Genomic DNA, 13,921 nt, shown 5'->3' with positions numbered 1-13,921 from the left:
AAGTGGAATATCTTCGGCATAATAATAATGATTGACCTCTCATTCACAGGAATATATAGTTGACTCTTAGCCTAGTATTTGAGGTGGCCTGGTTCAAGGGATTATTGAAGGCTTTTGATCAGCCCCGAAACAACGTGATTATCCATATTCTCATCTCTAAAGTCGAACGGGATCATATATTTACTTGATGACCTCAGATAAAAGGCAAAATGACTGAACTGGGGTAATCTCCACCACAATGAACGAAATGCTTCCCCCGATTCAACTCATGCTCCGGACGGGGCTTCGACCACGTCTTATACTCGGCAATACTGGGATATTGACCCGAAACCTGCAAGCAATTAGTATCATCAAACTTGAAAAGGAGGAAATGAGCTTACCCGTAGGCTGATCGACTCTCCGGCGTCAAAATCGACGCCCATCGCCCAAATACCAATCTCCAACCGCACAATCTGTCCAGGCTTGATCTTTTCCTGCTTCCTGTGAGGATGGAAGGAAAACTGGGGGTGGATGCTCTTCGATTCGTCAATGGCCCGGTGAGAGGCACGGAGGATACCCACTGATCCCAGGTGAAGGTTCAGACTGGCCTGGTCCTTGGGAGGGATCTGATCGATCGACTCGACAGGCGTGGCTTCAATAGGGAAGTTCAGGTGCATCAGTGGCTTGCCATTCTTATCGAGCTTGCGCAAGATGGCAAAGACGACGAAGTCATCGCGATCCTCGCAGGACATATACAGGACGGCCTTGGGGAGACCGATCAGTCTCGCTGGCTGGTCAAAGGTATGAGTGAAGGCGAGGAAGTCGCTGGACTTTTCCGAATCATAGGACAATGTTTCGTACTTGGCGACCGGGCTCTGGCTGAGAGACTTGTCTCCGGACAGGAAGAACTCGCGATACTCGGTGTTGGGGACAGGAAAATCCTCGAGGACAATATTATTGATGGCGGGACGATCGCCAAACTGCAACGCCGACCAGCGCACCTTGGGGGTCTTCTTCTCCCATCCATTGCCAAGGCCCTTGAGGTAGCGGTCGAAGAACACTCCCAGCTCTTCCATGGACTCGGGGCAACTGTACAGTTCATACCACTCCTGCTTGCTGCCCCATTGAATCCATTTCTGGTCGTGCGGGATCTCCAGCCACGCCCGGACAGAACCCATCGTGTGAATGGAACTGACGTCGGATCCGCGGATGTACACCGGGAACTGGATCTTGGTCATGTCCACGCGCTTATCCTCCCAGAAGGGATTGGAGACCGGGGAGCGGCGGTACATCTCCTCGAAATCTTCAATGCCGGAATTCTCGTGCCCTCGCACAATCTCCTTGGTGATCAGATCGAAATTGCTCATAGAGAACCATCCGCCGCGACAGAACTGCTCGCGGTAGATATCGCCCGAGCCCTCCCAGGGCGCGATGGCCTTGAGCGAAGGGGGCTGCTGCGAAGCAATGAACCACTGCGAGATAGCCAGAGCCGAGTTGCCAGCCATACCGATGCAGCCATTGCACCAGTCCATCTTTGCAATGGCTTCGACAACATCGTATCCGTCTTCGGCTTCCTGCTGACCCATAACCCCGATCAGACCGTCGCTGTTGCCGGCGCCACGCGAATCAACTCTAACGATCGCGTAGCCTCTAGGGCACCATGCCTGGGGATCGAGGCCTTCAAACTTTTCTAAACCGCTTAGGTCTGAGCTGGGCACGCAGCATTTCCATGTGCACATGGGCAGCATGTCCAGCGCGCTGTATTTCTTGCCATAGAAGGACCAGCTCAGAACCGCGGGGACGGGCTCTGTGATGTCCGCCGGGCGGTAGACGTCGACGTACAGGCGAACGCCATCGCGCATGACGATTTCCACATTGTGGTCGACGCGAATGGGAGACTTCAAAGGCTTTGCGTTGAAGCCGTTCCATCCGGCGGGAAGGACTTCAGTCTTGCCGGGGTGGAAACCAGTATAGCCATTCTCCCCAATCTGGGGGCGCTTGATGCGCTTGTATGCGGCTTGAAGAGGAGGGGGCATTCTAGATAGTATGAATTACTTGATGGACTTGACAGGGGGGATATTCTTGTCGTGAATAGGGCTCATTGAATTAGGGGATTTCTCCCCTCTTATACACAAGATTGCGAATATGTGTAACCTCCTCTTTGGTATCGATATGTGCCATATCTGGGACTCCATCATCTCGCAATTACCGATGTGGAGGCGCATCTTCCCTGAGCACTGTCTCCTCGAAGATGTTCATCTTTGGCGTCTTTTGTCATGAGACTTCGGGGCTTTAGCGGCCGAGCATTCGGGCACTAAACAAAGGCCGATGCTATTCCCAACGCTCAATGAGAAGCTCCCAAATTTCGGGGCTCTCCCCCACAGTCTTGCCCTCCGAATGTGGCTCCGAGATGGGGCCGAGATGCTGTATGTTCCGAACAAAAGCCCTCGGCGGCATAGAGGCTCAGGACCTGGACAGCAAGATGGCTGGCATTTACTTAAGTGAGTCTCAAACTCCCGACTACCTGCACATTACGATGCACAGAATTCATTACTCAGACAGAAAAAAGCATCAACTCTAATACTGTCATAATGTCTACTACTACTATCCTGGAGACCGCTGCTGCGAATTACGAGAGCTACACCATCAAAGATCTCGTAGACTTCAGCGACAAAATATAGGGCGACCGGCGCGATGAGTTCCACAAGAACGGTTGCGTCGTGCTAAAGAATGTCATCAGCCCCGAGCGCGCCAAGTACTACTGCGACAAGCAGATCCAGTGGCTCAAGAACTTTGACTTGGGCTTCGATGAGAACGACGAGAGCACCTGGACGGCCGAGCATCTGCCCATCAGCTTCAAGGGAGGGTAAGCACATCTTTTGGAGCAACAACATCAAAGTCGATCAGCTGATTGAATGTCTATACAGAATGTACTATGCCTACGCCGCCGCTCATGAGAAGATGGCGTGGGAGGCACGTACCGAGCCCGCCGTGATTGAGATCTTTGAGAAGCTCTGGGAAACCAATGAGCTACTCTGCTCCTTCGACGGCATGAACATCTCCCTACCTCGGCGCAAGGATTTGAACTGGTCCCCCTGGCCGCACTGCGATCAGAACCCGAACCGCAAGGGGTAAGCCGGAAGCCATTGGAGTATAGTCTACATAACTCTAACCATTCCCAGAATGCAAGCCGTCCAAGGCCTCCTGAACTTTGCCCCCAACGGACCCAAAGACGGCGGCCTCATGCTCATGAAGGGCTCCGCCAAACTGTTTGATGAGTTCTTCGCCCAGAAGCGCGAGCAGTACGACCACGAGGACGCCCCTCCCCCAGAGCTCCAGTACATGGATCTGTTCCTCTTCCACGAAAAGGACCTCAAGTGGTTCGAGGACCGCGGCTGTGAGATGATCAAGGTCAACATGGAGCCCGGCGACTTTGTCCTCTGGGACTCGCGCACGATGCACTATGCCTGTCTGCCCGAGGGCAACCAGATCCGCCACGTCCAGTACATCTGCATGACACCGCGCCGGTTCGCCACCCCCAAGGCGTTGGAGTTGAAGAAATACTGCTTTGAGAATTTCATCGGCACAACGCACTGGCCTCACTGGTATGTTGTCCTCGATCTACAACATGGACGGAAGCTGATCAATGATAGTAACATTCGTCCTGCCGCGGAGAAGCCTATGAGGAACGGAAAGGTGTGCCCCAAGGATCGAAGTGAGCCGTTTGAGAAGCCAGTCCTTACGGAGAGATTGCTTCAGCTGGCGGGTGTCAAGGATTACTAGACAGTTTGCAATCGAGTCGAAGTAGATTCAGCATATATTTAGTGGTTAGATGTGAATGGTATCTCTTTTTCAGGAACCAATGACTTTTCTGTCTCTGTCCTTAAGAGTTCGTTTTTGTCCGTATAGATGGCAGTTGGTCATTCCGGGCATTTTTGCTCAGGATGACTTTCTGGAACTCCTCAATTACAAAAGCCCGACTATCTTAATCCATTAACTGTCGATTTTCGAAAAAGAGAAGGATATCCCTCCATACAGCGTGGACCAAGTGCTCCGATGAGCTGCCAAAGGCCCAAAGCTGCCATACCTCTTGTCAACCTTAATATCCTATCAGCAAACATCACATCAAAGTCAATCCCCCACAGTTTCTGCCCACTGCTGCCGGGAGCGGGGGAGGCGAAGGCATAATAAAGCCGTATGGCCTATGAAAGGGCAGCTCGGGGGTCACGGAGCCAAAACCAGAGACAGAGATTAAGTTAGCGCCAAGCCAGCAAAGGACCCGGGGAAACTGACTTGTCATAATTGACCTTTTGCAGAGCTCCCACTCGGTGGGGGCCCAGAATTGCTCGAGCTCTCCCTCTCTGTAGCTGTCCTCGACCTTTTAAGTACTACACGCCGCAAGGCCCATTCGCATCATGGTCAATCGTTCAGCCAGACTCAGCTTCTCCATTGATTTACTTGTTTCCTAGGACATATTTCCTTGTCCCCTGAAGGACATTGCCCGTTACCATGACCGACATTGTGGGTGAAGTTAAGAAAGACATGACTAGTCATGTTGAGGATGTCGAGGTCGGCCAGACTGCACCTAAGAAGTCCCATGTCATGGGTACGGTGAAGCTGGACGATGGAGCGATTGTGTATATCCCCACGCCTACTGCGGATCCCCAGGGAGAGGATTCTTCCTGTCGAGCCAGCATGACCGGGGATTGACTTACTACGATAGATCCCCTCAACATGCCTACCTGGCAGAAGGGCATTATCCTTGTCGTCATATCTATATGTGAGAGCACCTAGTTCCTTTCAAAAGTCTCTGCTAATTGATTAGTTTCAACTCTTGGTCTTGCTCTCGTCTCCGGTTTCGGCGGGTTGCTCGGATTCTACATTCCTCGATATGCTGCCGCGGGCAAGGGCTACGATGATATTACGCATCTGATGACTTATCCGAGTCTTTTCATGTAATTTCTCTCACGCTTGGGAAGTATAGGCAACAGCTAATTTGCTTTGAGGGGCATCGGGAATCTGATCGGTATGCCGATTGCCATTGGAGTCGGCCGACGCATCGTCCTCCTGGTATCGACCATGATTTTGGTCATCGGCGCCGTTCTGTGTGCGTTGGAGAAGAATTACGAATGGCATCTGGCATCCAGGATGGTCGTTGGTCTTGCTGCTGGACAGAGCGAGGCATTGGTGCCGATGATCACACAGGTGAGTCATGCGAGAGGACATATGAACATTCTGAGCTGACTCTGACAGGAAATCTTCTTCCTCCACGAACGCAGCAAAGCACTCATGGGCCAGCAGGCGATCCAGGTTTCTCTCACAGCGGTCTGGGTCCTTTTTGCCGGTCCATTGCCGAAGCGATTACGCCTCAGTGGTGGTATGGTCTCGGAGCAGCTCTGGCCGGCGTCCTGCTGCTTGTGGCATTCTTCTTTCTTCCAGAGACCAAGTATGATAGATCTGCGGCTGCTTATCAGGAAGATACAAGCAGCCAAGATGCGTTCGATGATGAGAAGCAGTCCGCATTGCACGGCCTCTGGACGACACGTCCTCCTCTAGACTTCGAGAGCTACGAGGCACGTACTTGGAAGTCGGAGTTGCGTCTCTGGGTCGGCAGGCCAGACTGGCACAGGGTGTGGGAAGTACTGGAGGTAAGCTTTGAGCGACAAAATACGGCTTCATGTACTGACAAGGTCTCAGCAAACATTCCAGCTGCTGCTCTTCCCCCAAGTCCTCTGGGCTCTTCTCCTCAACGGTCTTACCATCGGCGTCAACATCGCCATCGGCACCACGTACGCTACCATCCTCTCCGGCGCCCCTTACAGCTGGCCCGACAGCAGCGCCAGCTACATCAACTGCGGCCAGATCGTCACCGCACTCGTTGCCCTTCCTCTTTTGGGCCATGGATCGGACTACCTCGTCAAGTACTTTGCCCGCCGCAACGGAGGCCTGCACGAGCCCGAGGTGCGCATCATCCCCTTGATCCTCCCCATCATCGTCGGCGTCTTTACATCCGCTCTGTACGGTGAGGGCGCACAGCATCCTGACCAATACCACTGGTTCGTGTATGCATGGGCCGTGGCCGCGTACTACTTTTGCTTCGTGGGGGCGAACATCGTCGCCATCACGTATCTGCTGGACAGCTACCCTACACGAGCAGGCCCATTGCTAGTCATCATCTGTGCTTTCCGGGGTATTATTTCCTTTGGAACGAGCTATGGTACAGCCCCCTTCATTGCCTCGCACGGATATGACGGCGCCTTTGGCACTTTTGCTGGCTTGACGGGTGCCTTGGGTCTGCTGGGTATCCCGGTATACTTCTGGGGGAAGAAGATCCGTCAATTCACCGGCCGGTTTGCAAGGGACGAGAGTGATTGAGGAGTGGAATCAGTGTTGTGGTCTGTGAGAATCACATTTATGTGAAGTAATGATGGAGATGTCAGTGCATATGAAGTACGTAAGCTATAATTAAACAAATGTAATTTTCCTGCTTTCCCAGAAACTATGAAACGGATCACTAGTCACAATAACTGTTCACTCCAGAGTACTCTACTTGAATGATAGAACAGCAATAGCCCGGGCTGTGTTTGAGTTTACTACCAATCATTCCAAGAGGGCTGATTCTTCTCCGACTGCGTCATCAGAACCGATAGAATGCCTCGCGGCCCAATAGAGATTGCAGAGCAAAATCGTATACGAGCCTTACATCTGCCAAGAGCGGGAAGCCCACGCGCTTAGTGCGTATGACTTGGATATAAGGGTGACGGAGGAAAGTTTGAGCCGAGATCGGGATTCCTCCGCAGTAGTTAGTACTCACTGGTCTGATCTTGCTGCACAGCTAGCCCGCTAACATACATAAACGAGCCTTCAGACTGGAGGCTAGTGAGCCTGTATATCAGATTATACCATGCCTTGATTCCATTGCAATCGTCAGTAGCGATAACTATATCTCAAGCATTCCTCGATAGTCATAATCACCAACTCACTATCCACATTCTCACCATGACAGATACTCAAGATACCAAAATCACCCTATACTGGTAACCCATGACTCTACTGCGCCGCGCAATGCCAGAAGACAACTAACGGGAACCAGGCTGGAGAAGTCCCGTGCCCAACGGATCGTCTGGCTCCTGGAAGAACTCAACCTCCCCTACGACATCAAGACCTTCAAACGCAAAGCGGACATGACAGCACCCGACGAATTGAAGAAGATCCACCCCCTGGGTAAATCCCCCGTCATCACCATCGACACACCCAACTGCCCCGAGCCACTCGTTCTGGCAGAGTCCGCGGTGATCATCGAGTATCTCTGCACTCACTTCGGCGGGGAGAGGCTCATCCCGGAGCGATATGCCGAGGGAAAAGAGGGCCTGATCGGCGTTGAGACGGAAGCGTGGATGCGATACCAGTATTTCATGCACTATACCGAAGGAAGTCTGGCGCCGTTTCTGGTGATGAAGGTGGTGATGGATGGTAGATTCATGGATCTCTCGTTGTGGATGATGTACTGATGAATTCTCAGGTGTGAGGAGTGCACCCGTGCCGTTCTTCATCAAGCCAGTGACTAGAATGATAGCGGCCAAGGTGGAAGGGGCCTTTATCAATCCCAACCTCCATACGCATCTTGGCTTCCTGGAAGACCAGCTCAAGACGGCGCCCCCGGGCGGTCCTTATCTTTGTGGAGATATGATCACGGCTGCCGATATTCTGCTGAGCTACTCGGTCATCGCGGCGTTGTCGAGGCTGACATCCCTTCGAAGTCGGTATCCCGGAGTAGCAGCCTATGCAGATCGGCTGCAGGCCTTGGACAGCTACAAACGGGGCGTTGCGCAAATTGAGAGGATTGAGGGGTCATTCGAGGCTAGTTTATAAGTCTGGTCATTTTGCCCAGGTCAGCCGAAATCAAGACCTTTTGTGCCGGGCATTGTCCTATTTTGTAGACATAGTCAAGTCAGCCCAAGTGGTCGCAATTCCTATGGTTTTTGCAGACGGGAAAGCAAGCATATATGTAGATGGATCAATGACAGCTCTACTTTACAAATGATCTAAACTAGTCCTAATAAATAATTAACTGGCTCTATTCAGCAACGGTTAAAACAAATGCCATTTAACTAACAGTGATATAAAGGCCTAGTTTTTTAGTCTATTGCTGAGATATATACTTAGTTTCTCTCTGCCTCCCAAGCAAGTAGCATCATTGGTCTAGTGGTAGAATTCGTCGTTGCCATCGACGAGGCCCGTGTTCGATTCACGGATGATGCATTCTTTTTTTTTCTTTTCTCCTCTCCATAAACCCATTTCCTTAACCCTTGACTTTTTGAGGTGCATATTCTGATAGTGAAAAAATGTTGATGAGAAATTTCCCGGTTAATCTGGCTCGTACAGCAGATTTGTCTTCTCATATGACTAACAGGCTCCGAAGTCCACCATAACATCACGAAAGAATATAAGACATCAGAAACAACTCATTCCTTGAGAACTGCACTGAGAATGGTCCAGCCACTCGGTGCTGTCTTTCTGATACTCGTATCATTCTTCAAGAAGCAGCGATGGGTGCGGTTGGTGGACGAAGGCGCGGTTTCATCCCAGCTCACTCCCTTGCATGGTTCTCCCTTGATTATGTTGTTGTAAACCACACAGCGCTGGATGCACTGTTCAAGTGAATTCGTCTTGAAGTTTACGAGGTCGTTGTCGGAAATGGTGACGCTCGCACAACCACCCGTGTCAGAGCAGAGATCCGTGTGGCATAACTGGATATAGTCCGTTTGCTGGACGGTGATTGTCGTCCCATTCGCCATTGGACAGCTTGTGGCGCTGGAGGTCGCCGAAGTCGAAGTCGAAGTCGAAGTAGAGGCGGCTGTTGCGGTCGAGGCAGGGCTAGAGGTTCTTCTCATTCATCACCAAAATCAGCATTGTTGGATTATGACAATATTCTCTGCTTCAAGAGAGAGACACCCACCCGGAGTCCTTTTTCGCCAGAGACCCGCCTACACCTCCTCCCACAGCTGCTGCAATGACAACCACTGCAACCACAACCCCAATCCAGAAATACCGGCGCCGGAACCCGCATATTGTTCGCGGAGCATCTGTCGCACTTTTAACTTCTTGACCTGGGCCATGGCCAACCTCTGTTTCGACGGGTATCGGTGCGTCGGATCCATCCCCGGCGTAATAGAGGGGTGCATCTCTCTCATACTGGGGTATCAGACCATCGGGTATCGCCACTTCAAGACCAGCCTGTTCAGGAGAACTGGGCTGCTTGGTTTCCATTGTGGGTAGCACGGAGCTTTGTGTGATGTGATCAGGACATCTTGTTTGAGAAAAGTAAATGTCAGCCGCAGGGGTGATGTGGAGCTTAAAGGGTCTTGGGTTGATGGCCAAGAAATGATGAGCATGAGATGAGCCTTTCAGGCTAGGTAATTAGTCGAATACAGTGAGCCAATGGTTGTTTTCATGTCGGTTGGTTTGCGGCTAAGCTTAAGACAAGGCTGAGGATGACGGTTATTCTACTCTCAAAACAGCTGTGATGGGAGCTGTACTGCGAATATCTTACTTTGAGCTTCAGGTTGGTACTGGGCCTGTTTCGTTATTGTATCCTCTTATATATAAACAAATAAAATAGAGCAGGAAAAAGGGAGAAGGAAATCAATCAAGACAGACCACTGAAGCCAAGCACGAACATTGAGTTTTGTACTAACAGCTAGTGCTGAGTACTGACCATTTATAAGCCTATTAGAATAGCACAGGCTTCGTATTATCAGTGGCTGTGCAGATCTAAGTCGATCATTCCTAGAAAGAGAATCACTGACAGCATTGTCTCCGATTCAGAGTGCTCATAGCTGGTGATAATCCCCCATCATAATGGTGGAGTCCATAACATGTGTATGAGTTCTGTTTCTAGATCCCAGTACTCAATAGAACAAAGCAAGTAGGATCATCAAAGTCCTACAGCTCTATGCCCTACGGTCCTACAGGGACTACTATTTACAGTTATTTCTATCTATTGTGAGAAACATGCTATGGTGCTATCTCCTGTGCCCAAGCTTATAATAGCTCGAATCTTGTTCATCATGTCTTTTCATATTTTAGAGAGACGTGGTGAAATTCCATGTTAGACCCACTGCTTCATGCATCACTTTTGAATAACTCTAGCAGTTGTTCCCTCTCTGCTCAGCTGTTGTTCTTTTCTTCATTTTCATAAGATATACATTGTCGGTTCTGTACCTGTCTGTTAACAAGAAGTGAGTAGGCTGGGTGTCCGGGGGATCGAACACGGTAACCTCATCGACCAGGAGACGGCGGAGCTGATGGCGGAGAAGGGCGTGTTCTTGACCCCGACGCTGACCGCGCATGCCGCGTCGAAGCAGATGAACTTCCTTCCGCCGGCTAGCGCAGCGAAAAACGACGAGGTTCTTGCCAAGGGTCTGCGGGCGATGAAGATGGCGGTTGATGCCGGCGTGACGGTGTGCTTTGGCACGGATCTGCTGGGTCCGATGCACTTTGCGCAGAGCAACGAGTTCTCTATTCGGAGCAAGGTCTTGTTGTGTTTGCAGATTCTGCAGAGTGCAACGGTCAATGCGGCCAGGCTGTTGATGCAGGCAGATCGACTCGGTCAGGTCAAGGAAGGTTTTGCGGCGGATATGTTGGTATTGAATGAGAATCCGCTGCAGGACATTACGAGCCTGGAGAAGGTGGACGAGAATATCCTGGGAGTCATCAAGGACGGAAGAATTGTTACCTCGCGGTGGGACAAATTGAAGGCTGAGATGTAATGCTGCAGGGAAGATGGTTTATATTTCCACAGACTATGATTGATTTGATTGCACAGTATCAGAACAAGAAGATAGAAGTAAGATGAATAAACTGGCAGATAATGATATGCAAATTCCACCTGTATATATCTAGAACAAAAGACCAGCGCTGGCTTTACATTCGATGATTCCTTCTGAGGTCTCAATATCTCACTCTTGCCAGATTCGGATGATATATATGCGACATGCTATTATGGCCCAGTCGATGAGGTATCACTTGCCTACTTATCTCTGTCTGTAAGAGTCTTCTCATGTGCAAGATCCTGACTGGACATATCTATACAACATGCAAGTGAAGGGAAACGGTGACATGTTTCGTTGGACGGCTGGAGACCAAAAGACCAATTCCCAATGGTAATATCAAACTGTTATTCGAAATTATAGAGGCAAAGTAATCCAGATGCTGTCCGGGATGTTTCGCATGATGTATTGAAGGGAGCCCTTTATGGCCAAGAGACTTGCTCTTCCTCATCGAGGCAACATATAATGATGGGAAATTCAAACTAGGACTGCTATATACATCTATTCATTCATGAATGGCGAGCACTAAGTAAAGGACAAAGATTAAGGATTTCTCACCAACTTGGCTGTGACCCCAAGTCATTAGTTCTGCAGCATAAGCGTATAGATGATGCAGTAATTTCTTCAAGCATGTTGCATGTGGAGACTCGCCAGCTCTTCCTGAGTTCCTACTCACAGATAATGAATATTTTCCCGTCTGAACTGCGGGGCAGCCGATGCACATCGTCCCAAATATTATAATTCGTTGAATCTAGCTGCAGCATCAGAGTGTACCGATTCTCGATTCAGCTTCCTTACTTAGCTGCAGGAAGCTAGCTCTTAGCGAAGCAAACAGACTTGTCAACGTGTCACCTCAAGCATCGTGAGTGCCGATTGCGCCCATTCTATTTCACATCAGAATTTGAAGTCACGGACCTGGCCTCTTTTCGCAAGCCATTTGATCTGGGAGTCTAGTGTCATGGGTCACTGGTAATAGTATCCTAGGACTAAGGCAGAGATCACAATGGCTGTCTTTGCGGTGATCGGGATAGGACTGGTCATCTACTGGGTCATCCAGAGCATTTACCGGCTGTATTTCCACCCGCTGAGCCATATCCCCGGACCGAAACTGGCTGCAATCACCCATGGCTACGAATTCTATCACAATATCATCAGGGGCGGTCTCTTCATCTGGGAACTCGAACGATTGCACCAAGTATACGGTGAGTACATCTTGATACAGACAAGCTGAGACAGCTAACCGTCTCAGGACCAATCATCCGCATCAACCCGCGTGAGGTCCACATCAAGGACCCCGACTACTACGATGAGATCTACGCCTCGAGCCTCCGCAAGCGCGAAAAGGATCCCGTCCTGATCAAGCAGTTCGACCTCGAAGGCTCCAGCTTCTCCAGCATCGACCCGGAGTCTCACCGGCAGCAGCGCGCACCCGTCGAGAAATACTTCTCGAAGCGAGCCATCGAAAAGATGGAGGGTCTGATCCACGATAGCCTCGACAGACTCGTCTACCACTTCAAGGAAGCCTATTCCTCGCATCAGGTCGTCAGCCTGGACGCGGGATTCGCAGCGTTAACTTCCGACGTTATCCACAAGTACGTGTACGGGTTCAACCCCGGCAACGTCGACAAGGAGGGGTTTAACGCCAAGGTCAGAGACGGGGTCAACGGCCTCTTCCGACTGGCGCACCTTCTGTACTTTTTCCCCATCTTGCAGACCATCATGAACTTGACGCCGCTGGGGTTCCTGCGCAAGTTCAACCCCCCCGCCTTCGCTCTTGCCAGTCAGAAGAAGGAACTGTACGATCGGGCCGCGGCCTCGCTGGAGAATGCGCACTCCAAGGACAGCGGCACCGGGGCTGTGATTGATGCTCTTGCGGCGCCGACGATGCCGGCGCGCATGCGCAAACCGGAGCGGCTGATGAACGAGGGATTTTCCCTGGTGATTGGTGGCACGGAGACGACGGCTCGGTCGCTTGCGCTCGGCGCGTGGCATTTGTATAGCCGGAAAGATATTCGGAACAAGCTCAGAGAAGAATTGAAGCAGGTGATGCCTGCGCCGGATTCGAGAACAACCTGGAATCAACTGGAACAGTTGCCTTATTTGGTGAGAATCCTCACCCCGGAGTTAAGAGTTTACATCACTGACCCTGACAGTCTGCCGTTATCGCTGAATCCCTGCGTCTCTCTACTGGTATCGCGAGTCGCTCCGCAAGAGTCGCGCCTACCGAGGCGTTGGTATATAAGAACTACACTATACCACCGGGGGTCAGTCCGTTAATCTAGAAACCCAGGAGCAAGCTTAACAAAGATGCATAGACCCCCATCAGCGAAACAAACTACTTCGTCCTTATGGACCCCGAAATCTTCCCCGACCCGCACGCATTCGACCCCGAAAGATGGATGCGCGCTGCTGCAAAGGGACAGCGGCTCGATCGGTACCTGGTGAACTTCTCCAAGGGAAGCCGGATGTGTGTTGGCTTGAAGTATGTGTTGTATCTCTTAGCAGCTGTTCACTACTGACTGTGTAGTCTGGCATATGCGGAGCTCTTCCTAGTAATCGCGACGATGGTGCGCCGGTTTGATATGGAGCTGTATGAAACGCCCAAGAGCAATATTGATCTTGCCCGGGATTTTGGCACCCCGTACCCTGAGAAGGGGAATTTGAGTGTACGGGCGATTATTACGAGTGTCATCGAGTAGTGTACATTAGTTTGTGATCAAGTGTGTATCCTAAGTGAGTGAGGGACTATGATACGCAGACATTCTATGCATCGCTATAATTCTGAATCCTTATACAGACTACCAGCAGTAAGTTCAGCAATCTACCATAATGCTAACCAAGAGATACAAAGGAAAGGAATATACACCGTTGAAAGATCCCAACCACAACCCCTCATTGATTTTCTGTGCTCCAATGAAAGCCACCTTCACCCAAATATTTATCATAATATCCTCATGATTCGACTCAGCTGTATGTTGCTATTCATGAAGGACAAAAGAAAAGATTTCACATGGCAACAAGCAGGACAGAAGATCTCCACTTAGGATGACAGGAAACAGCTAGACAATGACTGAAATCACCAAGTCTCATAATCCATGATACAGACAGGA

General features: G+C 50.6%; 7 protein-coding genes across 7 annotated transcripts; 5 read left to right on the top strand and 2 right to left on the bottom strand.

Moving 5' to 3' along the window:
• Positions 1-193: 193 nt before the first annotated feature.
• On the bottom strand, positions 194-2,015 carry CDV56_101996 (CocE/NonD family hydrolase; the record flags this gene model as incomplete). Its single annotated transcript, XM_026755615.1, has 2 exons — positions 194-331; positions 381-2,015. 2 exons carry the CDS (start codon positions 2,013-2,015, stop codon positions 194-196), a joined length of 1,773 nt encoding a protein of 590 aa, XP_026613443.1.
• Positions 2,016-2,570: 555 nt separating this feature from the next.
• On the top strand, positions 2,571-3,762 carry CDV56_101758 (uncharacterized protein; the record flags this gene model as incomplete). The annotated part of the gene is made up of 4 exons (XM_026755377.1): positions 2,571-2,636; positions 2,688-2,845; positions 2,907-3,110; positions 3,162-3,762. 4 exons carry the CDS (start codon positions 2,571-2,573, stop codon positions 3,760-3,762), a joined length of 1,029 nt encoding a protein of 342 aa, XP_026613442.1.
• Positions 3,763-4,488: 726 nt separating this feature from the next.
• On the top strand, positions 4,489-6,354 carry CDV56_101396 (uncharacterized protein; the record flags this gene model as incomplete). Its single annotated transcript, XM_026755015.1, has 7 exons — positions 4,489-4,585; positions 4,703-4,759; positions 4,805-4,934; positions 4,986-5,184; positions 5,233-5,356; positions 5,419-5,627; positions 5,677-6,354. The coding sequence occupies 7 exons, from the start codon at positions 4,489-4,491 to the stop codon at positions 6,352-6,354; spliced, it is 1,494 nt and encodes a 497-aa protein (XP_026613441.1).
• A 624-nt stretch (positions 6,355-6,978) lies between these two features.
• CDV56_101168 (glutathione S-transferase) lies at positions 6,979-7,851 on the top strand (the record flags this gene model as incomplete). The annotated part of the gene is made up of 3 exons (XM_026754787.1): positions 6,979-7,016; positions 7,073-7,452; positions 7,502-7,851. The coding sequence occupies 3 exons, from the start codon at positions 6,979-6,981 to the stop codon at positions 7,849-7,851; spliced, it is 768 nt and encodes a 255-aa protein (XP_026613440.1).
• Positions 7,852-8,444: 593 nt separating this feature from the next.
• CDV56_100955 (uncharacterized protein) lies at positions 8,445-9,249 on the bottom strand (the record flags this gene model as incomplete). The annotated part of the gene is made up of 2 exons (XM_026754574.1): positions 8,445-8,865; positions 8,939-9,249. The coding sequence occupies 2 exons, from the start codon at positions 9,247-9,249 to the stop codon at positions 8,445-8,447; spliced, it is 732 nt and encodes a 243-aa protein (XP_026613439.1).
• A 591-nt stretch (positions 9,250-9,840) lies between these two features.
• On the top strand, positions 9,841-10,751 carry CDV56_100724 (uncharacterized protein; the record flags this gene model as incomplete). Its single annotated transcript, XM_026754343.1, has 2 exons — positions 9,841-9,861; positions 10,272-10,751. The coding sequence occupies 2 exons, from the start codon at positions 9,841-9,843 to the stop codon at positions 10,749-10,751; spliced, it is 501 nt and encodes a 166-aa protein (XP_026613438.1).
• Positions 10,752-11,814: 1,063 nt separating this feature from the next.
• CDV56_100233 (cytochrome P450) lies at positions 11,815-13,510 on the top strand (the record flags this gene model as incomplete). Its single annotated transcript, XM_026753852.1, has 5 exons — positions 11,815-12,013; positions 12,061-12,914; positions 12,965-13,075; positions 13,127-13,293; positions 13,339-13,510. The coding sequence occupies 5 exons, from the start codon at positions 11,815-11,817 to the stop codon at positions 13,508-13,510; spliced, it is 1,503 nt and encodes a 500-aa protein (XP_026613437.1).
• Between the last annotated feature and the right edge of the window lie 411 nt (positions 13,511-13,921).

Source organism: Aspergillus thermomutatus (assembly GCF_002237265.1).
Source record: "Aspergillus thermomutatus strain HMR AF 39 chromosome Unknown NODE_127, whole genome shotgun sequence".
Taxonomy (NCBI): domain Eukaryota; kingdom Fungi; phylum Ascomycota; class Eurotiomycetes; order Eurotiales; family Aspergillaceae; genus Aspergillus; species Aspergillus thermomutatus.
The sequence above is the reverse complement of the archived record's forward strand: the minus strand, read 5'-3'. Positions and strand labels throughout refer to the sequence as shown.